This window comes from Leucopleurus acutus, assembly GCF_964270905.1.
Source record: "Leucopleurus acutus genome assembly, chromosome: 7".
Taxonomy (NCBI): domain Eukaryota; kingdom Metazoa; phylum Chordata; class Mammalia; order Artiodactyla; family Delphinidae; genus Leucopleurus; species Leucopleurus acutus.
Window position 1 is genome coordinate 13,509,142 of NC_139150.1, and position 16,434 is coordinate 13,525,575.

At 36.0% G+C, this 16,434-nt stretch overlaps 1 protein-coding gene across 1 annotated transcript in view; it reads right to left on the reverse strand.

Annotated features, from left to right (window-relative positions):
• CNTRL (centriolin) overlaps positions 1–16,434 on the reverse strand; it is an 84,717-nt gene that overhangs the window by 37,487 nt on the left and 30,796 nt on the right. The window contains exons 10-15 of the mRNA XM_082843500.1: positions 16,006–16,115; positions 13,827–14,021; positions 8,892–9,045; positions 7,467–7,687; positions 4,244–4,420; positions 999–1,133 (exon numbers count right to left, since the gene is read on the reverse strand). Of these exons, the coding sequence (XP_082699626.1) occupies positions 999–1,133; positions 4,244–4,420; positions 7,467–7,687; positions 8,892–9,045; positions 13,827–14,021; positions 16,006–16,115 (992 nt within the window). The remainder of the gene's footprint in view (positions 1–998; positions 1,134–4,243; positions 4,421–7,466; positions 7,688–8,891; positions 9,046–13,826; positions 14,022–16,005; positions 16,116–16,434) is intronic.

A 16,434-nucleotide genomic window follows, 5' to 3' on the forward strand; every position in this document is an offset into this window, starting at 1 on the left:
GATTATTTGAAAATTTCCAAGGTAAAAATAAAAAATAATAATCCAGTGAACACCCAATACACACACAAGAATGGAAAACATGTATATCTTTTATGATATTTACTTCAGAAGCTGAAATGATAGCAGTAAAAATTAAATTCTAGGTAACTAGATTTTCTTAAATTTTGAGAAAAAAATATTCAAGGCATTGGAAGAAGAGAGAGAGAATTTGGGTGAGTTTAGTCTTATTTGTCACAAATCCCCCTAGATGAATATTTGGAGCCTTCCCCCAAACCACAATAACTCTGCCCCTTGATTTCTGGTGAAGTGTAACAGCTGCCACCTACGTCAGCTAAGTGACCCCTGACCTCACAGATCTGGAAACCTGCGTGTTGATCCAGGTACTTGTTTGTTCAGACGTATGTCCTCTTTGAGAGCGTTTAATTACCTGGAAAATCCTGTCCACTTGCTTCTCGGGCAGTTTGTCGGGCAGATTATTGTGACAATAGCTATAAAAATAGTCTGCCAAAGAAAACTCTCAAAAATGTAAAATGACTGCATTTTTAATGACATTCCTTCTGAGAAGGAGATTGAAAACTTTACAATTAAGAAGTTCTACTGCAACTCATTCTAGTTAAATTCCTGGATAATTACAAAGATATTTCAGTGGAAGAAGAATGCATCAATCTGATAATTTTAGCTCAGTCTGGTAACAAAGCCGCTTCTAGCGGAAATGCAAGGTACTGCTGTCCTCCATGAGTTTACCTAGTGTTCTCTGTTTACTATCGACACTGCCTCTATCTCTTAGCACCATAATAACAACACAAAGGATATGCATATTAGTAATCTTAAAATAATCGCAACAGAGGCTATGGTACTATCCCATCCAGAAGTCCTTTTTTCTAATAACTCAAGTAGCTTACTACATGTAAGAGCAGGTTGTGAAGTGTCTGACATAAAGATGGCAACATCTTTGGGTGTCCCATATAAGAATGTATTGGGAGCCAATAAGTCTCTACCTGCAGCTGTTTAAGTTGGGTGCGGAGCTCACTATTTTCTTGTTCCTTTTCTTCTGAGAGCTGGGCTTTTCCGAGTGCGTTCTTGAGGGCTTGCTTTTCTTTCTCAAGTTCTGTTTGAACAGCTGATTGTTCTAACTATTGCCATAGGAAGCGATGATACAAAAAAAGTAAAATAGCAATAATTTATGATCTAATAAGGCATAAATAAATTTACATACACATGCAATCCCTTGGGAGCTTTGGTTTTATAACAACTCAGTTTTACATTTGTACCCCCAAGTTTAAAAGTCCAAGGTAAGTTTTTCACATGCCTCCTTAAACTATTAACACATAAGGAAGAGCAAGCATCAGAATCAGCTCAGCCCAGATACACCAATTCAGAATCTCCAGGAGTGAGCCTTTAAAAGCTCTGTGAGTGACTCAACAGTTACTGCTCTCTTTTCCCTTAGACCAATATTTCTGACACTGTGGTCCTCAAATACCTGCATCAAAATCACTTGCTGCACCTGTTAAAAATACAGATGCCTGGACTCCCTCTCAGACTTGATGGGCAGAATTTCTAGGGCAAGTCCCAGGAATCTGCATTTAACAAGCATCACAAGTGATTTCATATAACTAAAGGGTACCAATCATAGATCTGTAAAGCAGAGAGAGAAGATCTGTTATGCTCCACAATCTCGATGTGTGGTTTGAAGACCAATCTTGGTAGTCCTGATGCAAGGAAAGGAATGTCCCTTTCAATACCATATGAATTTGTGAAAAGGCCAGGCTGCTGTAATATCTTTGTCAAGACTTATAAGAAAAAAAAATAAAGGACAATGGAAGTACAAAAGACAATGGATTTTAAGCCAGTAAGGGCTTGCTTAAAAACTTTTGAAAATTTATTTCAAAGAAGATGCTATCCAGAAATTGTATTTACTATTATTTAAAAATATGTATTTACTGTTATTTTAATTGTTTCCTTCCCAACCTCTTGTTTTCCACACTCTGATCAGGTCAACTATAGTTTTATAAAGCTTGGTACTCTTAAGAAATATAACACTGACAACTGGCAAATGGTCATTTGATATCATTTGGTATCTAGTAAGTAAAGGAACACAAAGTAATTACAATTATTATAATAAGCCTATTTTTATATCCTTTTCTAATCATATGAATGCCATTTTACATGAATTCCTGGGATTCAAACTATCTTATTTTTTTAATGATTAATTAATTTTAAATTATAGTTGATTTACAATGTTTCAGTATACAGCAAAGTGATTCAGTTATACAAATATATATCTATTCTTTTTCAGATTCTTTTCCATTATAGGTTATTATCAACACAAGATATTGCATATAGTTCCCTGTGCTATATAGTAGGTCCTTGTTGTTTCCCTATTTTATATACAGTAGTGTGTATATGTTAATCCCAAATTCCCAATTTATCCCTCCTCCCCTCTTTCCCCTTTGGTAACCATAAGTTTGTTTTCTATGTCTGTGAGTCTATTTCTGTTTTGTAAATAAGTTCATTTGTATCATTTTTTTAGATTCCACATATAAGTGATATCATATGATAGTCGTCTTTCTCTGTCTGATTTACTTCACTTAGTATGATAATCTCTGGGCCCATCTATGTTGCTGCAAATGGCACTATTTCATTTTTTTTTTACAGCTGAGTAATATTCCATTGTGTATAAATACCACATCTTTATCCATACATATGTCGATGGACATTTAGGTTGCTCCCATGTCTTGGCTATTGTAAATAGTGCTGCTATGAACACTGGGGTCCATGTATCTTTTCGAATTAGTTTTCATCTTTTCCAGATATATGCCCAGGAGTGGGATTGCTGGATGATACAGTAACTCTATTTTTAGTTTTTTAAGGAACCTCCACTTCTCCATAGTGACTGCACCAATTTACATTCCCCCAACAGTGTAGGAGGGTTTCCTTTTCTCCACACCCTCTCCAGCATTTATTATTTGTAGATGATGGCCATTCTGACCAGTGTGAAGTGGTACCTCATTGTAGTTTTGATTTGCATTTCTCTAATAATTAGCGATGTTGAGCATCTTTTCATGTGCCTGTTTCGAACTATCTTATTTTATTTAACTTTCATCCAGTTAGAACCTATTGACCCTCCTCATGTGCCAGGCACTGAAACAGGCATCTACAATCTGGGCATTCACTGTGCTCTGAGTCTAGCAGGAGAGACAGACAATCTAAACAGATGATTTCATACACAAGCTAAAATGCTTTGACTGAGCACAGGTTAAAGGAAAATCAAAGTAGAGTCCCGAATCCAGATTTTCAGCAGGCATAACAGAAGGTGAGGGTGGGCTTCCTGGAGGAAGATGCAACCCATTTGGCTAATAGCTAAACAAAACTGTATTTTAATGTGATCAAGAATATATTATAACTGGCCTCTGTCTTCCTCTCTGCCCTTATCTCTCACTCTCATTCCCTACTCCTCTTCTCGCTCCTGGCATATTGGAGGCATACTTTCAGCACTTCAAATGCATTAAGCTCTCTCTCCTTGCCTCTCTGCCTAGAACACATCCCTTACCTCTACCCTTTCACCTCTGCTCCCTCTGCACAGCCAAATCCTAGTTCCCCTTGAAGTCTCGGCTGAAACACCATTTCCATAGGGCAGTCTTCCCTGACCACCACCCCCCTAGCACAGAACCCTATCGTTTTCTTTGTCCGACACCTGTTTCACCTACCAGACTGTCAGCTTCACAAGGACATAACCATGTCTGTGCTACTCCCTACAGCATCCATGGTACCTGGCCCTTAATGGCCAATCGATAAGTATTTATTGGATGAATAAATATTTCACTAATTTTCAAGTATAATTAAACTAGTGGGTATTTCATCCAACCAGAACAGGAAGTAGCAAAGTAAAATTTAATATCAACTTAAAAGAGGTCTCTTAAAGCTGTTTTGAGAAAGAACAACTAGAATTTATTGATTACCAACTGCTAGGTGCTTTCAGGCCCATTGTCTCACTTACCCTCACCATAACCCGCTTTACAGATGATGAGGCATTTGTCAGAGGCTCAGAGCCATGAAGTGAGTTGCCCATGTTCACACATGGGTCATATTTAAGCTCAGAATGTCTGACTCCAAAAATGTGCTCTTCCCATCACTCCACATACATTATATTAAAAAGTGTTTAATCTTCGATTAAATTAAAGGAAAGTTGTTATGTTAAGGCCCAGCCTACTTGGTTTCTAGATGGCTTTGTGCTCTTACTTACCTGGCTGAGCCTTGCTAGTTTTTCCAACTCTTCTTTGAGCTGGTTGGCTTCGGCATCCTTTATTTTTAACTGAGCCTCTAGCTCAGCCTCGTAGGCACTGAGATCTCCTTGGGTCTGCTGCAGGGATGCATTCACCTCATGCTGCTCCTGAAGGGCGCTTTCTAGCTCTGCAAGCTCCTGCAAGGATTCAGTGTTTTAAGTACAGAACCCTCAGTGTGCTGCTTAAGCATCTGCAAGTCATTATAAGTAACATGAGCACTTAAAGTAAATGCTGGCCAGCCAGTGCTGGCCAGGCACAGAGTATTCAATGGCAATACGATGAAGCTGCAGGCTGTGTGAATCCAGGCTGGAAAACAAAAACACTGACTAAATGTAATAAGAAAAATCAGTAAGCTACAACATGTTTTCCAAAGTAACCAGTTGTGTGATACTTTAAATGAGTCTTATGTATTCGTAAGAAGAAAGAGAGGAGGATAAAATTTAAGGCCTATTTTCCTTCAGACACTGGAATAAATGTTTTCACATTCATTATTTAATTACATCCTCACAGTAACTGTGTAAGGTAAAGTATTATCCCCGCTTTATAGATGAGGAAATGGAGAATGAAGATCTAAGTAAACAGCACAGAGCTGTGCAGCTAAAAAAAGGACAGAGTCAGAATATGAACTGAGATTTCTGACTCCAAAGCCCACACTCTTCCTGTTAAACCACAGTATGTTCACTTATCAGAAGAACAAAATGGGACTAGCACTCTCTAATATTAAGGATGAGAGAGAAGCTTAAACGAGTGTTAACAAGAATATAAGTACCTGTTGATTAGCATACCACAGTTCTGATTCATTTTAGCCTATTTTTTTATGATTACACATTATAGCTTTCACCTGTTTATTTGGAATCTTGAAGAATTAAACTATTCTGATTAAAGAGGAGAATCCTGTGATAAGAACTTCTATAGAAGAGTTTCTCAGTAAGGGATCAAAAGACCACCTGGCATCTGAATCATATGGGTTGCTTGTCCAAAATGCAGACACTACTTATAACCAACAGAGGATTAATATCCAGAATATATAAAAAGTTCCTACAAATCATTAAGAAACAGACAATCCAATAGAAAAAATGGGCAAAGAATATGAATAGGGATTTCACTGAAGAGAAGAACTGAATGGCAAATAAACAGATGAAAAGTACTTAACATCTCCAGTAATCAAGTGAAAATGCAGTTAAAACAAGACACAATTTTGCACAGAGCATAGAGAAACAAGTTAAACAAACCATGAGGAAACAATCAGATAAATTCAGAACGTGGGACACGCTACAGAACTACCAGCTGGATTCTATACACACACACGCGCGCGCGCGTGCGCGCACCATGAAAGACATTCTTGGCACAATTGGGAAAATGTGAATATGGCTCAGATATTAGATAATATTAGGGAATTGCTGTTAATTTTCCTAGGTATAATAATGGTATTGCACTGATGTAGGAAAATGTCCTCATTTTTAAGAGATATGTACTGAAGGGATGATGTCATAATATCTGCAATTTTCAAATGACCCAGCAAAAAAAAAAGATATAGAAAAATATTTGTTGAATCTAAGAGAGCACATAGATGCTCAATGAATTATTCTTTCAACTTTCCTGTAAATGTAAAAATTTTCATAAAAAAGACATCATTTCAAACTCAGCACATTGGCAAACACTAAGTCTGACAAAATGTTAAATTTCCTGAATTTGATCTTTATTCTGTGTTTATCTTAGAAAATGTCCTTGTTCTCAGGAAACATACTGAAATATTTAGAAGCTAAAGAGCATGATGTCTACCGCTAATTCTAAAATGATTAAGAAAAAAATTTATATAACAATGTATATAAAATCATGTAAAATTTTATATGAGCCAGAAAGCAAATGTGGCAAAATAAATTGGTGACTCTGAATGGAAGGTATAGTGAGCTATTCTTGCAACTCTCCTGTAAGCTTGAAATTATTTCAAAATTAAGGCTTACAAAATAAAAGTTAGATAACATTAAGGTGATGTCAAGGATGTGGTGTAATGGTAGCCCTTCACACTGCTGGGGGGAACAGAAATTCACAAAATCACTATGGACAGTAATTTGACAATATCTAGTGAAGCTGAGAAGGCACGGTACACTCTGACTCACAGTTCCACTGTGAACACAGTCCCCATGCTCAGGATGTGTGTAAGAATGTCACTCTCAATATTGTAATAGCAAAAGAATGGAAACCACCTCAATATCCCCCAAGAGGAGAATGAATAAGCAATAAATTTGTGGTAGGCACATACAATGGGATGCTATATACATCAATAAAAATAGAGCTACATGTATCAACTTGCATAATTCTCAAAAACATAAACATGAAGGAAGAAAGGAAGTAGCCAAAGAATACATTATGTACTTTTTATATAAATCCTAAAATTATGCAAAACTATAATACGTATTGTTTATAGATGGATACACATATAATAAAAGAAGAGAGATAGAGGGAAATGATAACCATATTCAGGATTTTGCTACCTCTGGGAGGGGTACACAGAGGGTTTCAAATATATCTGTATGTTTTAGTTTTTAAGCTGTGAGTACATAGTGTTAAATATTTTTGATATTCTTATATGTCTGATAAATTTCATAACATTAAAACAAATTAATTCAAATTTCCAAAGCCAGCCCTACTGAGGATGAGGTTTGGGAATCTGGGTTCTCCTGCAATGTAAAGTTTACCAAACAACTAAAACAGAGCAAGTGAAATCTCCAAATGAATGTCAACAAATCAAGCATGGAAGGGTATAATTTACAATGCTGTGTCTGTTTTGTTATCTGTAAAATAATACTACAATTATGAAGTAACAGCAACAAGAATAAGAAAAATTATGTTATGCTTAATTTTGCTACACAAATAACAAAATATGAACATCTAATACAGTATTTGTAATAGCTATAATTTCTTATTCTTTAGAGTTATTTGATCACAATACTTTTCAGGGATAGCAATTCAGCTAAAATAATCTTCCTTTTCTTAGTAAGGGAAAAATAATGCTTCCAAGTGTATCACAACTAAAGGGAAAAAAAAACCCCAAAACACTAAATAGCCCCTAACACTTTTGCCACTTATAATTGCACTGTGGCTAACTTCCTTAACTAACTTAACTTGGACATCATCCACTTCTGAAGGTAAGGAAAACAGACAAGAAGAAACAAATCATACCTTCCTCATATTTTCTGCATCTAAGGCAACTATTTCCAGTTGGTCCCTTTCCTGCTTGACCTCAGTCAATCTCTGCAGCAATGTCTCTTTCTCATCCTGTAGCCTTCTGCACTCATTCTGGGCCTGAGTAGCCTGGCCTTTGACAGTCCCCAGGTATTCTTGCAACCCACTGATGACACCTTCTAAGTCCTTCTTCAGGGCTTCATTTGCTGCTATCTGGCCTAAGCAAGACGAAGAAAGGGAAGACGATAATATATATAAGAAAATGCTTTCAAGATACATAATTACTGCATTTAGTCTCCTTAGCTATTGTTACTAGCTAAGAATGAAATTTTAAGCTTTCAATTATTTCCTACTATCTTAGATTTCATTTTCAAGATATAGTAATAGCTTTCCCCCCTATTATCCATGGTACAGGAGTATTAAGCAGGTACACAATAAAAATAGTATATTCATTGGCATTGCTTATGAAATGCTTAATACATGCTATAAAAAGTTTAAAGTAGTGATTTCCAAATAAAATAACGAAAAGTGTGCAACAAAACAGTTCTTGCTACTAGACACACAAAACAAAACCAAGTCAAATCCCAGACTAGCAGCATTAACCTGTAACCTGAAGACTTATAAAAACAAACAAACCATATATTGGGTTTACTATGTCCAGGCACTTCATGAACACTATTTCATTTAATCTTCCCCAAACTAATGATCGTGACAGAAATAATTTATCCCAGGTAACACAGCTGATAATGGCAAAACAAGGACTGGGGTCTTTTTACCACAAGCCAAGGCTCTCATCACTTACAGTCTATTATCTTCCTCTTCCACTATTATGGCAATGTCACATTTTTTTTAAATGATTTTTTTAAATGGGTGGAAGATCTATTTTTATTATTTATTTAAAAAATTTTCTTTTTTGGCCACACTGTGCAGCTTGTGGGATCTTAGTTCCCCAACTAGGGATTGAACCTGGGCCCATGGCAGTAAAAGCAAAAGAGTCCTAACCACTGGACCACCTGGGAATTCCCAGCAATGTCACAATTGAAATTTGCACTGCAAAAATAGATCCTAAAATTCTTTCTGCAGTCTCCTTATAACCAGACACCGAATGCCTGATATCAACGGACTCTTTGCTCCTGAAAAGATTTTAGGCCTTAGAAGAAGACAATCACATGCCAGAGTTTATCATGATAATGTACGGATTTCTTGCCATAGTGACCTGACTCACGAGGACATCAACCCAAGAAAACTAAAATAAAAATTTTTAATTTCATTAAACATTTTTGAGTACTCTGCAAATATTTCCCTATCAAATACTAGTACTAACAGCTGAAGCATATTCAGCTAATATCTGGATTAATGCCTGTTATTTGTCTTTTATTAACACTGAATCTGATTTACCTTAAATCATACTTAAATTCTCACCTTCAGTAAGCTGTTGTTCAAGGTCCTTAATCTCTTCAGTTTCTTTAGCAATTCTAGAAAGTATCTCATCCAAACGACTTTCAAGTTGTTTGTACTGCTTGTTCATAATGTCTAGCTGTTGTTCTTTACCCCTCTTCTGAGCCTTCATATGGCACTGAATTGAAAAAAAAAAAAAAAATCCCTAATTCTTTAAACTCTTATAAAAATAATAATCCTTAATAACATTTCTAGGGAAGAGTGGAAAAGAAAATGTAACAATTTGCATCTGTTTTGTGTCAGACACTGTTGTTTTCACATGAAGTTTTCATTTAAATCTCATGATAACTTGATGTGGAAATCATCTCCATTTTACAGATGAGCAAACTGAGGCTCAGGAAGGTTAAGTGATTTTTCCCAGGTAACAGCTAGTAGGTAATGCAGCCAATTTCAGTGTTCTTTGCACTGCACTAAAATGTATCTTTCCAAAAGGTTTCCCAAAAGTTAATTGATTATATATACATATATCCATAGGAAAAGGCTATATTCTAAAATGTTAACAAAGGTTATATCTGGGTGGAAAGATTACAAGAGATTTTTAATAAGTTTTTTTAGCTAAAAAATTTATAATAGACAAGTAATAACTTTTTATTAAAAAAACATTAAGTATAATTTTTAAAAAGGTTTTTTTGGGGAAATACAGACATGAAATAAATACTTCCTTAGAATTCAAGTTTATTTTCTTTTTTTTTTAACTTCTTTATTATTGGAGTATAATTGCTTTACAATGGTGTTAGTTTCTGCTTTATAACAAAGTGAATCAGCTATACATATACATATATTCCCATATCTCCTCCCTCTTGCATCTCCCTCCCACCCTCCCTATCCCACCCCTCTAGGTGGTCACAAAGCACCGAGCTGATCTCCCTGTGCTATGCGGCTCCTTCCCACTAGCTATCTATTTTACATTTGGTAGTGTATATAGTGTCCATTCCACTCTCTCACTTTGTCCCAGCTTACCCTTCCCCCTCCCCGTGTCCTCAACGAGTTTATTTTCAATTCCTTATACAAAGAAACATTTTGCTTTTAAGTTCGATAAACTGGGAGTTGAGAGGGACCTCGAAGGCCATTTAGCCCAGTGATTCTCAAGATGGAGGGCCCTATGGAGGCACACCCCTGCAACCACTACATACAGCTGCAACCACTACATATGCCCCTGGTGGAAAAGAGCTTCCACACACCCACACACACTCTGACAGTCATCGCTTTAGGGAGCTACTGTTAACTGAAAGGATTGGATTGTATTTCTCAGGTGTGCTGGGGGAAAAACTGAAAACTGATGACCTAGTCTAACTCTTCCTTTTACATGTGAGAAAACTGAATCTCAGATCCATCAAATGACCTGCCCAGGTCTCCTTAAGCAACTGTTCATATGGAGACAAAATAATTCCCCAGAGAACCTGTGCCCTCCCACTCACATCACACCCTCGCAGCTCTAGTTTGCCCCCACAGGATCAGAGGAACAGAACAATAATAAATCAAGAGAAAGTTACCAGGAGAAAGAACTATATTAGTCTGAACAACGAACTCCATGCGTCTCAAGTCTAAGACTACAATTTGATTATAAAAGAACATTTCTCAATTTTACAAGTCTGCTGCCTCCAAAGACAAGAAAGAAAGTCTCTTCATTTCTGAAGAATAAATGAGAGGCAGCTTGATTGGAAGGTTTTTATTTTACTACTGGTAAAACGTGATGGATGTTCAAAACTCTTCTCCTACTCTCCCAAAATACCCATCTGAAGTCTTTCTAAAAAGATAACTGCAGATAAAACCTTAAATTCTAAGTAAATTTAGGATTTTTATGGCTCAAGAAAGAATTTTCAAAAAGATCTACACTCATATCTGTATCAATAAATCTTAAAAATTCACCATTAAAACTTCCACTGAAATCTCTACATGCAGGACAAAAAATTAGTTCAATACACCAATGATCTGCATTAAACACGTGGGAGCAAAAGTAGATTCAGCGATTTTCACTACCATGGAGCTCACAATAGAGGTACTGTAAAAACAGGAACTTACATCTCTCACTCCTCCTCCTTTTTAAATCCTTTGTACACAGAGAGAGAAAATGATCATACCTTAATTTAGAATTTGTCCTGTTAAAACTGAGACGTTGAGAACAGAGGAACTGTGGGCGGAACGCTTTCTAATGCTGTCTTGAAATTCATGTGCACTTCCCTCTCTGACAGCCACAATTTTGTAAACGCCTCTGAGCCTCTAACCTCCCAGCGCTTCAAACCACATTCCTGGCAGAGATTGAGCGGCAGCCCAGCCCGTCCAATCACAAGCAGCCTCTGAAGGCAGGCCACACCCTCCGTGCTTTAAATCACAACACAGGAAGCTTCCACAGGCCAATCACGCACAATCTTTGCAACAGATTACTACAGATTAATTGCCTTTAGCATACAGTTTGCTCCCATAGAGCATTGCTAGACAGGGAACAGGGATACAAATCTTCCTTTATTATGTTTGCTCCTGTGGTATTTCTGCTTCAGCGAATGTTTTCTAGAACTAAAATGGGATTTGATTTTTATATAGTACCTTTTCCTTTTGAAAACTAGTTAAATGCTTATGTCTGTTGAAAACTTGGCTTGGCTTTGAGCTAATTTTAAAAATAATTAATCTCTTTAGACCTGTAACTCCTTTGTGAGGCTCTGCCTCTTCCTAAAAGGGGGTACTTTGGGAAATCATTTAATCTTTCTAAATCATATTTTCATTTTATGCAAATTTAAAAAGTCACCAGTCTCATTTGGATGCTGTAATAAAATAAAGTTCCACACCATATGTGCCTAAAACCAAGTGCAATGCAAGACACATCACTGGCACTTAACATACTTGTTTTCCATCATATCTCAGTCATTTACTGTTTCCTAATCTCTCAAGCTTTTACTTTAAATTCTATTTGCTATTCAGAAAGATACTTCATCTGATTAGATAATAAAAGTTAAATAAAAGCCTGAATCTGCAGAAAAATATGCAGAATACCATTCTTGATTCTTTCCCTCTTGCTAAAATGTTCACATTTTGCAGTCTAAAATGGGGTGCCTAACACTAGGCATTAAGGTGACTTTGTGCAAATTAGAAAAAGATGCTCCTTCCAGGTGAACAAATTAAAAAGAGACATCCTCTGGTGCTCAGACTAAGACTGTAACCCTAAGAAGTAACCTTCACAAGGTTTAACAATACCAAAAAGGAACTTCAAAATCTGGCTTGTATGTTTCATCTCCACTATTACAGATTGATTTTGACTACCTTCAAAACTTGGATGCCTTTCCTACTTCTCATTTAACTCCTTTCTATATGTAATTCTTTACAGATATCCAGTGTGTATTAGACTCCCGGTATGCCAAGACTATCACAGTCCTAAGTTGAAAGCAAACAGACAATCTAGGTTCTGATTACACTCATAGATCACAGAACTACAAGAGGGAGTAAAGGAGCTTTGGGTAGTGCCTATAGGCCAGTTCTTCCCTACTTTCCTTAATGCAAGCATTCATAAACATAGCACTGGCCCCTGGGGATTCAGTTCCTGTCCTCAGGGGCCTTACATGGGGTGGTAGACTTCTGAACAAATAAATATGATACAGGAAGATATCACAGACCACATTATATATTATTTAAAATCTCTAATTTTTCATGTAATGAAAATTCTTCAAGATAATCAAGAGTACTTTTGGTTTCTTTTTTTTTTTTGCGGTACGCAGGCCTCTCACTGCTGTGGCCTCTCCCATTGCGCAGCACAGGCTCCGGACGTGCAGGCCCAGCGGCCATGGCTCACGGGCCCAGCCGCTCCGCGGCATGTGGGATCTTCCCAGACCAGGGCACGAACCCGGGTCCCCTGCATCGGCAGGTGGACTCTCAACCACTGTGCCACCAGAGAAGCCCTGGTTTCAATTTTAATACTAAGTCTTAGGCTTTTGTTATAAAAGACCTTGTGTCTGTGATGATATGGTCACCCTTTGTCAAAATTAGCTGGCCTCCAAAAAATATCTATGATATTTTACTAAAATGCTTAAAGGGATAACTAAATAACTTGTCAAGTACATAAAGCAATTATAGTGCATTGTCTTTACCATGTTAAATTCTATGGTTTCTCATAATCCAGAGATTTTAAAGTTTTTTTTTAAATAACCTTATTATTCAAAGTATACCAGTAAAATATGCAGGAAATATTCTTACTTCTATTTTACAAATATTGGCTAAAATATAAACCATTAGTAAGACTTTTCAGAGTAGAGACAGAAAGAGACAAGAACCTAACTCCATCATCCAGCCACCTGACCACCTCTGGCCACATTTTAGGAAGACATACTCTAGAGAAATGTTTTCTTTTTAAGGACAAAACAAAACAATATGAAACAACAAATAGCTTTAGTGGAATATTTGCATAAAGGATTAAAGAAGAGGTAGAAAAAGGACTCCGAACCCCCTCAGCTCTCCCATCTTGCCACCTTGCTGTTAAGAAAGAAGAAAATAAAACAAGGAGAGAGAAAGAGTAAGAGGTTTGGAGAGCACCTTAGAGCAGGTTACTCTTGATTTGAAATATAATGAAATTCAATTACTTAAAAAAAATATGTATATCATTCATCAATTGTTCTACTGAAAGCTACTACCTCCATCAAGCCCTAGGTTGTTTTGTTTTAAACACACACACACACTTCATATATATGTGTGTGTGTGTATGTATATACACACATATGTATATATATATAATACACATACATACACTCATATTATATATACACACATATAAACATATGTATTGCTCAGATTTGTGCATCAAACTAAAAGATTTTCAGAAAGGACTCTGAGGCTAAAAACGATGAGACATAATACCTAGAAAGAATGATATGCTCATCCCCATAGAACAAGCCAAAGATCTCTTCATTTACTTACATGTTTTGGGTCTTTGGAATCCAGACTATCAATACCTATTTGCAGGTCCTTGATCTCCTTCTGCTTTTCAGCAATTTCTCCTCTTTGCTTTTCCATCTGCATTTCTAGATCCAGAGCTTCTTGGCGTAATTTATTTAGAAGTTGTATCCTACCGCTCAACTGCTTGTAAAGAAAGTCTTTCTCCGCTTCTGAAATCTAATTCCCCCCCCACCCCAACATACAATTAACAGAGGACAGCAACACTGATTTACAAATTTACAGAAAACAACTAGTACAATTTAAAAAGGTATTCCATGCTCTATCAGGTTTTTTTTAATAATAAAAGTAAAATGCAGGAGATACCTAGGCACTCCATTCATATCTTATACTTTTATCCTTATTATATGTAAGAAAATTTTATTTTATAAAAGCTTATGAAAACAATAGCAGTAGAAATTAAGTTGTCATATTACTATAAATAATTTATAAATTATTATTAATAATAACCATAGTATTAATGGTAGCTGACTTTATATAGCACTTACCCTTGTATTAGAATATCAAGCCAACTGCCAATGTAATGAAAAATTTAGGCTATATTATACTTACTCATTTAAAATAACTATTTTTTCCAAGCACATTTTGTAAGCATCCATTTACTTAAAAATTATGTACATTATTTACTTCTACCAATTTATCTATATAAAGCTTTCGCCAGTACTGTTATAAAACATTCTTATCTAATTATTAAAATCATTCTTAATAGCTCCATCCACCTCATCTCCCATTTTCAATCCATCTTTAAGTCCTGTCTATTCTACTGCCAGATTTTACCTAGTCTTCTTTCTCTCCACGTCCACCATCACCTTTGTAGTCCAAGCCATTATCATGTCTTGCCTGTACTAAACAACAGCCTCCTAACCGATATACACATCTCCATTTTTTCCATCTCTCTCAACCCATTTCACTCTCATCAAGTAGCCAGAGTGACCTTATAAAAATACAAATAGGATCAGCCATGCTACCACCTAAAGTCCTTCAAAGGTTTCCCATTACATTCAGAATAAAATTCAAACCCCTTAAAATGGCCTATGATGTCTGGCATGAGCTTTAACCTCATCTTCCACTATACTCTCCCTCATCCTGCAGAGGAATCTTTAGTCTGAAGTCTTTTGCACACACTGTCACCTCTGCCTGGAATATGCTTGCCCTTAATTCTGCCTTACTGGCTCTTTTTCATCCTTTGGGTCTCAGCCTAAATGTCACTTCCTCAGTGAGGCCTTTGTGGGTTGCAGCAATCTACATCCTCTTTACTGTCTCTCCTAATTTTCTTTCCCCCCTAGAACTTATGTTGTTTAACTATACATTTCTTTTAAACTTATTTTTACTTATTTTTTGCCTACTTCCTGCCCAAGAGAGAGGAACACATCCATTTTTTTCATTACTCAGGGCCCAGCTCAGTCAGCAACTGCCACATAAACTTGAATCAATTTCTAGTTACTAAATAATTTGAAACTAATGACACAGGGTTATCTTTTTAAAAGAATATATAATTTGGACTTCACCTTCTTTTCTTCCTACTATGGTATGAATACATTACCATCACAATTTTCAAATACTGATTTTTAAAATTTGCAAATAACTAAAACCTTTTACTTACTTAAAAACTAAAATGTCAAAATACTTCCTTTTTTGAACTTTCTCCCTATGCAACTACATCATGGGTTTGAGCTGCTTGCTTCTTCATGACATCATTTTTATGTATACCATATTTTATGTCATTTATATTTTTGCTACTCATGTTTAATAATGTTCATTGTAGAGGTGTTTTCTGGCTCTTAATCTAGGTTCCAGGATCTTAAAGGTGGTGAGTGCTTAATTAAATTAGGAGAGATATATTAGGAAGCAGCTTCCCTGGATAAATTGGACACTTTCATAATACAGTAGACTGAATATATCTTTTTACATAAATGGTTAAGTAATGTGTATCTATACACTCTATTAAATGCTAATAGGATGTCATCCTGAATGGAAGGAAATGAAATTGGAAAACGCTAGAACCATATCTGACTCTGAAATTTGTTATTCCGTAATTAATTAGGCAGCACTGATATAAAGATTTTTTTACACGGTTATGAAGAGGGAAACACATTTCATTTTTGGCATTTTCTCTTAGCAATGCAGCTTTACTTTTACTTACTTTTTTAAGTTGTACAGCTTCTTCCAGTTGTTTAAATTCTTCAGTAGCTCTTAAAATTTGTTGTTCTGCCTTTTCTATTTCATCATGCAGTTCTGATAGTCGAGCTTGTGCTGCAAATTTAAAAACCATGCACACAGGCACACAAGAAAAATCTTGAATTCTCAAATTTCTACCTTTTTCTTAGCAATAACTTCCTCCAATTAAATTCTGCAATTATACAACACAGGAATAAAAAAAAAGTAATTTCTTATGATTGTTTTCCTCTCTATTAGTTAATCTCTAGAATAGTTTCATGATATGCCATAGAGCTATAATTGATCCATTTATTTGTAAAATCCTAACATAAAAGGGGCTCTACTTGATACTCCCAACATTAAAGAACTCTTTTGAAAGAATAAGGATTTTATTTGTAAATATGTGCTTACATGT